Source organism: Camelina sativa, chromosome 13 (genome assembly GCF_000633955.1).
Source record: "Camelina sativa cultivar DH55 chromosome 13, Cs, whole genome shotgun sequence".
NCBI lineage: Eukaryota > Viridiplantae > Streptophyta > Magnoliopsida > Brassicales > Brassicaceae > Camelina > Camelina sativa.
In genome coordinates, this window is record NC_025697.1 from 3,644,141 (window position 1) to 3,653,102 (window position 8,962).

An 8,962-nucleotide genomic window follows, 5' to 3' on the forward strand; every position below is an offset into this window, starting at 1 on the left:
AAAAAAAAAAAAAAGAAGAGTAAAATAGATTTAGAAAAGCAAAATAAAATAAAAAGAAAGAAAGAAAAAAAAAAAACAGTCGAACAACAACAACATCAAAAAAAGGAAAAAAAACAAAAAATCTGAAACGGAAGCTCCCTTGTACAGACAAGGATGAGATTTCTATCTTTCCTTTGATAAATCCCAATACCTAATTCCCAAATTCCCTTACTTTTAGGCCGCCGAGATAGATACGCATTGAGTTCTCTTTCTTGGAAGAGCCTTGATTCTCTCGCTTCTTCTTACTATTTTCTGTTCTGTATCATCTATCGATCTCTATCCAGATTCTCCGGAGGTACTACTTTATTAGTATTGATTCTTGCAATACTCGAAAGCTTGTGTTTTGAATTGATCTTGTTACTTGCAATTGCAGATCTTTTTTTTTTATTATTATTACCCTTTTGCTTTTTGTTCTGTAATTCTGTATAAAGTTAAGAGATCACTAATGTTTTGAGGAGGCAGTGTGTATATATAACTTATGAAGGAGAGCAACCCTCTATGAAAGTAACGATTTTTGTTTTTTTTTGGGTCTGAATAAGTTTTTTAAAAATCTTTAATTTCTTTATTCATCAGTGGGAGTTTGGTGGAATCCTTGTTTGAAGCTTTTTTCTTATTATTATAGAGTTAATGGTGTCTTCTTCTTATTCATTATTGATATCTTTTCCGTTACAATCTACATATAAAAAAAAAAATCAATCTTTTTGATTTGCAGACATCTTTTCTATGTGATGTCTTTTTTAGTAGTGGTTCTTCTCATGATCTGATAGGTTGGTTTGATCTTACTAATATATTTTAGTTGCTACGTCTTATTCGCCTCTTGTTAGACGTTTCTTCTCATTTGTGTGGTACAGACAAAACTTCTTGATACTTCTTTAAGCTTGATTCCATTTTTTTTTTTGTCTGTGTTTTGCTTCCTGTCATGTTTCTTGACTCTCCTTTGTGTTCTTGTCTTTACATATGTTTTCAGTTTGTTGTATAATCTCACTACCTGTTTCGAGATTATGCTAAATCTGGCGGTTTTGTATGTTTGCTACTGCAGGAGCTTTGTGTCTTCTCGTATAGATGCTGTAAAGGTTCTTTGTTAGATGAGGAAACGTGTTCTTGAGCTGTCAAAAGGTATTATTTTCTATGTCTGTGGAGTATAATTGTTTACAAGGAGGTGGGCTATAAAGGGGCTTGATTTTGGAGTTATGGTTTTAGTGGTGTTTTGAAGAAAAACTCAATTCTTTGGTTGCTTTTGGATTTGATGGGTAAAGAGAATCAGTTGGAGACTAATAACTGTGGAGTCAGTGATCACGGTTCTCCACCTATCAAGAACGAAGAACATGAGGCACCACGTTACAGTTCAGACAAAGACACGGGTTTACCAACTTGCCGTGTGTGCCAATGTTCAGAATCCGATAGAAGAGGAGACGCTGCTTTAGGGTTTTTGGGTATCACTCCTCCAGTTTCAGATCCTTGTAAAAGCAATGCTGGTGAAGAAACCGTTGTTGATCAGAAAAGCTCGGTTGTCAAACCCAGTGGATTCATAGAACTGATAAGTCCCGATGGAGAAGTTTTCGTTTGCTCAAACGACGATATTGAAATGGGTGCGTGGCAGCATCGAGATACGTTGCTAGAACTCGGATGTTCTTGCAAAAACGATCTTGCTTTGGTACACTACGCTTGTGCATTGAAATGGTTCGTCAACCACGGATCAACTGTTTGTGAAATATGCGGTAAAACCGCAGAGAATATAAGAACAGTTGATTTCAACAAAGTGGTAATCTCCTTGAAAGATTACGCAGCGCTAAGAGAAAGAACAGCTGATGGAGATCCGAATCCTGTAGCGGTTAATAACAACACGAGTTCTTCAGGGATTGATCCTGATGCAGTTGCAGCCATTCGAAGGCAACGGCTTAGTGAGATTTCGTTATGGTTTGGTCCTCATTGTTCTAACAACAACAACAACAATAGTAGTAATTCTGCTGCTGCAGGGGCGGGTCCTTCTCAGGTTACATCTGAACAACCTTTGGGTGTAGTAAACTTTGATATCTTGCCTATGGAAAGCCGTGCGACCAAATGGGCGGTTGAAGGTACCGGAATACTACTCGCTACTGGATTACTCACAGTTACTTTGGCTTGGCTCATTGCTCCTCGTGTTGGAAAGGTATTGATCACACTTTGATTGTCCCATATAATCCTCTGTGTTTAGAATGTTAAAAGGCTGATAGGATGATATTTCAAAAACCTTTGCACAGAGAACTGCAAAGAGTGGACTTCACATACTTCTCGGTGGTCTCTGTGCTTTAACAGTAGTCATCTTCTTCAGATTCGTAAGTGAAAGTTTCATTTTCATTTTTGTTCCTTAAATCTGTGATGTCGAATGAGAAAACTAACTTAAAACACACAACAAACAGGTTGTGCTGACAAGAATCAGGTACGGACCAGCACGGTACTGGGCAATCTTGTTCGTTTTCTGGTTTCTTGTGTTTGGCATTTGGGCTTCACGTTCACACGCTTCTCACTCCTCCACATGATAAATTATTCATCATCCTTATCCTCGTGTTACTTACTACTCTTTTTTGGTCTCTGTCAATATCATTTACGTTATTTCTCTTTTGAGACACAAAATGTACAATTAATTACTCTTATCAAAAAAGACTGAAAAGAAAGAAGAAAGCAAACTGAATGAAGATGGTATTTTAGCAAAAACTTCCCATCCCACAAGGCCACAACCATGTTGTTGTCTTGCATCCCGTATGTTATTGTTTTCTGGTTAAAAGAAATTGTAATTATGATAATGATACTCTTAGTCCTGAATCTTTATTTACTCAATCTTTTATTTTCGTGTGTGATTGTGTTTGCATTTGTAATTTTCAAAGTAAGTTTAATTGAGGACAAAAAACAGTCAAAATACTGTGTTCTACTTTGAAGATAAACTAGAATATATATTTTAAGTTTTAACTGACAAACACAAATTATTGTGTTTGGAACTATTATAGACTCTTTGTCTAAAAACAAGAAATGGACTTTAAAGTCTTGAGCATTTGTTGGATAGCAAAAGAAAGAATGGCCGATATAGAGTCGTTAGTTAGTGTATAAGATAAAAACGCGTTAAATTGGAATTTAGCTGGGTGAGTTGAATCCGACACTCCATTCTATTCCTGTATCTCTATAAATACCATGAATTCATGGAATGTAATTATGCAACAAAGAAAATCAAGTTAAAAATGGCTAAAGAGAAACCATATGTAATTGTTCTTCTTTTATCTTTGCTTCTATGTCTTTCTTCTCAATTCGGTGTCACGGAGGCCAAACGCTACCCCCACCCACGTCAGTATTTAACATCTCTATGCGTAACTGCTATTACCCGTTCAATTGTTTGAAGCTGTAATATACGTTGTGACTTGTTATAGCAAGAAACGGGTGTCAACTATAGCCTCGAATGTTTGCTTTTTGCGTTTGTTTTGTTTGTGTTTATATACTGATGAACACAAAAACTTAAACCTCTTAACGCAAAATTGTTTGAGTTTTTGATGGTTATGGAAAGCAAAACATAGAAAATTGTAGTTAGATGAATTTTTCTATTATGTTCATATACTTTTTGATCCACAAATGGATATTATATATACGTACCAACACTTACATAATGTTTAATTAACTTCTTTTTTTGGTTCTAGTCCCTATCAGGGTTCCAAATTCTGGATACGCTAATGAGTTTCCGGCTAGTCCACCACCACCCATAAGTAAATTTCTTAAACCGGAATTCAAAGCCATATTTGTCCGAATATGTTCAATGTAAAGTTAACTTGAGCATATTGTTACCAGGTATACCGCCGCCGGCTAGGGGTACACCGCACTCAAAATCTCCCAAAGGAAAAGGCCCATAAGTAAGAGAAGAAAGTCTACAAGAATACGAGGGGGAAGTTGAAGAAACAAATATATAAGGAGACGTACTAGAAGAGTCAAAAACTTTATTGTTGTGTAATTGTTACAAGTCACTCACATATGGACTTGCTTAGAATATAAATCTACTGTTATGAACTTCAAGTATTAGTCTATTTCAATGTTGTTGTCAAATCTTTCAAATTTGTATTTTAGTTACATATGCCTAAAAAAAAGATCAGATTTTGGTCAATGAGAAAGAAGATTACATACATAGAAGAAACAAAAACAATACCAAATTTACGCAAGGAAGAAGATGTCATCGGTCATCAACATCAAATACTGTAGAATCCGTAGAGGTGCGTTCCTGAAATCCAATTGTGGTAGTCTCAGCTCTCTTACTCTACACGACCCGTTTCCTTCTCGGTTCATGATCCGACCCGTATACACTTTCCTAAACAGATACACCGATCCCCCGCCGGTATTGCTACTAGTAGATTCCTCCGACGACGGATGATGATTCTCTTTCGTCTTGTAAATCGACCATCCGTTTGAAGCCAATGCGTTCGAGAAGCTCTCCATCGATCCGATTCGTTTGTTAGCGATTCTCGAGAAGAGAGAAACGGAGCAGCAGTCCCAATTGCTAACGGATCCGGATGACGAGGCAGAGGAAGAAGATGTTTCCACGGCGGAAGCGGCGGAGGAGGAGGAGAAGACGAGTTTGAAGAGACCGTTGGAGAGGGAGACGAAGGATCGGAGGTGAGAGAGTGATGAGGCGGAGAGAGATGGGAATGAGAGCATCACTGCGCCGTTCGGGAGTGACCACGAGAGAGTCGACGACAGCGAAGCCGAAGAGGACCACGTCGAAGGTTGCGAAGAAGAAGAGAAAGGTGACGGCGACGGCGATTTCGATTCCCGCGGCAGGAATGAGAAGATGATGTGAGAGAGCGATGGTGTTGGGTACAAATCCATACCTAGATCTCTTGCTACTGTGGCTAATCGGTAAGTATCTGAGATCAATTCTCGTGTTGGAACGAAGTAGAGCAATGGGGTTTTCGAATTTCTCGTGTTCTTCTTCTCGGATCTCGATCGGGTTGTTTTTGATTGCTTGTAGGAGCTTAAGATTTGCCGGATGCTGGTTTCTCCTTCTTCTTCTTCTTTACCGTCGTTTGTATCACCGGAATTATGAGTCAGATTGAGAGTCTCGTGGAGGAGAAGAGATCGAGCAAGCTTTAGTGGAAGCATTTTTCTGGTTTCTGTGATCTTCTTCGTTGGGCTCTTTTTATTTCCTCTTTAGGGTAGCTTTTACCGGAAACCAAACATAACCGGTCGGTTTAAATCAAATAAAATACTTGATTTGGATCTCGATTGGTTTAATTCGGTCTAATTTGATATAATTTGTCCATCACAATAATGGCAAGTTTTTCCTTCCTTAACCCACTCTCGCCTTCAGGGTTTTAAGCGCCGACTCTGCGTAACACTTGCAGAGCTTCGATTCTTCTTCTCCCATGGCGGCTTCTGCTACATTAGTGCCTATGGTGTGTAACTCCTGCTTTTTAATCTTCTTCGTTTCGATGTAATTTATTCTAGTTTTCTACTCTTCCGCTTATTTTCCAGGGATTTTTCTTAGTTCGTCAGCATCTATCAACGTGTTTGTGGGTTTACGTTTGGGTTTCACATCACTAATGTATATCTTACATTACGTTCTATTTACTGTGATTCGGAGTCTTCTGATTGTAATTTTATGGATCTGTTTGTTATTCTGATCTCGTTGGAAAATTTTGTACGATCATGTAATGTTTGAGTTGTGCATAAGCTATAGATTGCTCGATTCCATAGTTTTATGCATTGTATCTGAATGTTAACTGTGAATAATTTTTGTTGACGGACAGGCACATGAAAGAAAAGTTGAGAATCTGAGAGCTTTTATGATGAATTTGGCGAATTCAAGAGGCTTCTCCCTTCCTGAGACTAAATTCTTCGAACAGAAACTCTTGGATCTGTGTTTATCCCGTACTCCTGATCATCCCACTTATTCCGCTGTATGTATGAAATTATGACATCTATTATGTGCAAATATACCACACACATACTTATCTCTGCTGTGTTCTTATGACTATAATAAATTTGTTTCAGATGATATTTGTTGCTATCATGGATTTGAATGAAGAAGGTGGCTCGCGTGAAGAAGCCATATCTGAGTTTATTAAGTCCAAGTACAAGAACTTGCCATTTGCTCACACGAGTTTGCTCACTCATCATCTAGCCAAGCTTGTGGAGAAAAGAGAGATACTTTGTGACTGCAACAACTACTGTTACTCTCTCCCCGGAGAGAAGAATAATACTGTTGTGTCCACAGATGCTGGAAATACGAGCGCTGTGATTACAGCGAGAAGTAATGATCAGCGTGCTGGGAATGAGGTTATGACTCTCGAAAGCGAGGAAGAATGTGTTGAAATTTTGAAGTCTGTGGATCATAAGGTTGATTCAGTGGAGAAACAGAGTTTGACTGAGTCTCAAACCAGCCTCCAACGTGAAGCATGTTGTGCCATTAACGTCACTGAAATAAGGCACACAGAAGATAATGGAGACAAAGCAGGTTTAAGGGATTCGACTGTTGAAACTACTAGGAGAGAGGGAGTTACTGGAGAACCAGAACTGGCTCTTGAAAATAGCGAGACTAAAGGTAAGATTGAAGCTAACTGTGAAGAAGGTGAATTATATGAAGTAGTTGTTGGGAAAATTGATGTGTTGGTAGAAGAGTCGGGTGAAGAAGGAATGGAAACAAGCTCAAAACAGAGAAAAGCAAAACTGTGCAGGACATCTAACACGATGAAAGAAGCATGTGTGGAAGTGAAGAGTGAAGCATATAAAAAACTTTGGGAGTGCCAAACCGAAGCATGCAACAATATCATTGCCCTAGAGTAAGCCCCAATCTCTTTTTGCCTGCTTTTCTACTCATCTTTGAATTAGCTGAAAGATTTTTATGTTCCTCTTCCGGGGTTGGAAAAATATAGGAAAATGCTGAAACAGTGCAGAGAGAAAGACCAGCAGAACACAGATGTTTCAGAAATGAATGATGTTTCTTGTTTGCCTCTATCAATGGTGAGGTCGAAAACCCCTGTTACTTCATGTCACTGATGTGTTTTTGAGCTGATGAAAAAACTAGTTCTAATCCCTTTCTGTTGTCGCATTTTCTATATCTACAGGAAAGCTGCAGAGAACTGTGGAAGGTTGCCCAAAAGATACAAAGCCAGCTATCTGAGTTCATCGATTCCCGTGATGAAACCGTGGTTCCATATTCTGAATATCCAGGAGGTGAAATCGAAGGAATAAGCAAAGGAGTCTGCAAAGAGGATGATCCCAAGATGAAAACTCCTTGTGGGATTAGTGGATCTGGAAAAACCTCCAAACAGCCTGAACAGAAGGGAAGAGATCATTGTTCACAAAAGAAACCACAGGTGAAGAAAACGAGAATGAAAAGACTCGGAGACATAGGAACAACAGCAGTGAGGAAATCGCCTCGCTTAAGATTATGAACCTCAAAATTTTCTTGTAAAGGTTAGGTTACATATTTTATATCAGTATCTGGCATAGGGGCATAAGTGCAAGATCTTGAAGAATTTGAATATTTTCATAGAAATTTGTCATGAAATAACAAGAATTTGCCTACTAATGAGACATGGATGCTAACAAGAATTTATATCAGTATCTGGCATAGGGGCATAAGTGCAAGATCTTGAAGAATTTGAATATTTTCATATAAATTTGTCATGAAATAACAAGAATTTGCCTACTAATGAGACATGGATGCTAGCACCTATAAACGTTCTACAATCTTTTTCTCCACTACTAACAACAACCAGGGATGAGTTGAGATGAGACTCTTCTCTCTGGCATATCATAACAGTACAGGCAAACAAGTTATAGTCTCTTCTGGTTTTTAACTCTGTGGAGTAAACTTCCAATTCAAGAATGGTTTCTGCTCAGGCGGATCCTGGAAGGGAGTAAAATAATCAGGCTGATACAAGAACTGGGGAACGAAAGCGTCAGGCTGCAACAACTCCATGGAACCAGCAAACAAGTTAGTATCAAAAGCTTCCAAAGCATCCTCAAGCTCTCCCCATTTAGGCTCGCTCTGAACCTCCCGAACATCTGGTGACACCACGCGACCGTGACCACCACCGGAACTACTCGAATCATCCTCTTGCAATGTCGGGTAAGTCGAGTCCGAAGTATCAAAAGGAGATGATGATTGATCAGCCATTGTCGTGGTCCTTGGTTTCTCATCGGCAGGGAGATACTTCTCCATAGTTCCTTTCTTGTTGTATATCCGACATAAAACCCAATCATCAAGCTGTTGTGTAACAAAAAAACAAACAAAGTTAATACCGAATCTCTAAAGAAGATTGAAACATAAAGATAAAGCTAAGAAAGAAGAATAAGAAGAAGAAAAACATACTCGTAGGTTGTTCTTTTTGTGAAGAGAAGCTGATCTATCGACATTAGCGAGACGATACTCGTGCATGATCCAATTGGTCTTAATCCCTTTAGGAGCTTTACCAGCGTAGAAAACGAGAGCTTTCTTGATACCCAACGTCTTGGGTTTACCAATCGGTTTATCAGCTCCGGTAGCTTTCCAATAACCGGTTCCAGCAGCCCGGTTAGGACGAGAACCGTTTGGGTATTTCCGATCTCTAGGTGAGAAGAAGTACCACTCTTTCTCTCCGTACAGAGACATCTCTGAAAATAAGCAGAAGAAGAAGAAGAAGAAGAAGAACAAAATCTCAAAATTAAAACAAACGAATTCTCTCGAAGATGGTTTGGCGATAAAGATGTAGTAAAGTTAGTACCTGGAAGGTCCCAAGGATTGAACTTGTAGAGATCAATCTCAGCGATAACAGGAGCTGAGATCTGCTCCGATGCGCATTTCCGACACAAGTAGAATTTGACAAGCTCTTCGTCCGTTGGATGGAATCGGAATCCAGCCGGCAAGTTTAGCTCCGCCTTCATTCATTCTCTCTCTCTCTCTCTCTCTCTCTCTCTCTCTCTCTCT

The 8,962-nt window shown here is 39.0% G+C and overlaps 4 protein-coding genes across 4 annotated transcripts; 2 read left to right on the forward strand and 2 right to left on the reverse strand.

The window, feature by feature from the left end:
- On the forward strand, positions 66 to 4,159 carry LOC104734912. Its single transcript, XM_019234993.1, has 6 exons — positions 66 to 334; positions 1,079 to 2,188; positions 2,280 to 2,354; positions 2,439 to 3,354; positions 3,702 to 3,767; positions 3,850 to 4,159. The coding sequence occupies exons 2-4, from the start codon at positions 1,286 to 1,288 to the stop codon at positions 2,556 to 2,558; spliced, it is 1,098 nt and encodes a 365-aa protein (XP_019090538.1). The 5' UTR covers positions 66 to 334; positions 1,079 to 1,285; the 3' UTR covers positions 2,559 to 3,354; positions 3,702 to 3,767; positions 3,850 to 4,159.
- LOC104734911 lies at positions 4,054 to 5,241 on the reverse strand. Its single transcript, XM_010454591.2, has one exon. It carries the CDS (start codon positions 5,149 to 5,151, stop codon positions 4,207 to 4,209), a length of 945 nt encoding a protein of 314 aa, XP_010452893.1. The 5' UTR covers positions 5,152 to 5,241; the 3' UTR covers positions 4,054 to 4,206.
- LOC104734910 lies at positions 5,341 to 7,539 on the forward strand. The gene is made up of 5 exons (XM_010454590.1): positions 5,341 to 5,444; positions 5,799 to 5,948; positions 6,043 to 6,830; positions 6,924 to 7,011; positions 7,116 to 7,539. The coding sequence occupies exons 1-5, from the start codon at positions 5,415 to 5,417 to the stop codon at positions 7,443 to 7,445; spliced, it is 1,386 nt and encodes a 461-aa protein (XP_010452892.1). The 5' UTR covers positions 5,341 to 5,414; the 3' UTR covers positions 7,446 to 7,539.
- Positions 7,646 to 8,956, reverse strand: LOC104734913 (protein ATAF2). Its single transcript, XM_010454594.1, has 3 exons — positions 8,760 to 8,956; positions 8,369 to 8,649; positions 7,646 to 8,263 (listed from the first exon to the last, which is right to left on the reverse strand). Exons 1-3 carry the CDS (start codon positions 8,917 to 8,919, stop codon positions 7,850 to 7,852), a joined length of 855 nt encoding a protein of 284 aa, XP_010452896.1. The 5' UTR covers positions 8,920 to 8,956; the 3' UTR covers positions 7,646 to 7,849.

Bases quoted from the DNA above. Each gene is read 5' to 3' on its own strand.
- LOC104734912 (XM_019234993.1), top strand. From the start codon at position 1,286: ATGGGTAAAGAGAATCAGTTGGAGACTAATAACTGTGGAGTCAGTGAT. The intron at 2,189-2,279 runs GTATTGATCACA...ACCTTTGCACAG, and splicing joins TTGCTCCTCGTGTTGGAAAG to AGAACTGCAAAGAGTGGACT. The intron at 2,355-2,438 runs GTAAGTGAAAGT...CACAACAAACAG, and splicing joins TAGTCATCTTCTTCAGATTC to GTTGTGCTGACAAGAATCAG.
- LOC104734911 (XM_010454591.2), bottom strand. From the start codon at position 5,151: ATGCTTCCACTAAAGCTTGCTCGATCTCTTCTCCTCCACGAGACTCTC.
- LOC104734910 (XM_010454590.1), top strand. From the start codon at position 5,415: ATGGCGGCTTCTGCTACATTAGTGCCTATG. The intron at 5,445-5,798 runs GTGTGTAACTCC...GTTGACGGACAG, and splicing joins CTGCTACATTAGTGCCTATG to GCACATGAAAGAAAAGTTGA. The intron at 5,949-6,042 runs GTATGTATGAAA...AATTTGTTTCAG, and splicing joins ATCATCCCACTTATTCCGCT to ATGATATTTGTTGCTATCAT.
- LOC104734913 (XM_010454594.1), bottom strand. From the start codon at position 8,919: ATGAAGGCGGAGCTAAACTTGCCGGCTGGATTCCGATTCCATCCAACG. The intron at 8,650-8,759 runs GTACTAACTTTA...GCTTATTTTCAG, and splicing joins CAATCCTTGGGACCTTCCAG to AGATGTCTCTGTACGGAGAG. The intron at 8,264-8,368 runs GTATGTTTTTCT...GTTACACAACAG, and splicing joins ACAAAAAGAACAACCTACGA to CTTGATGATTGGGTTTTATG.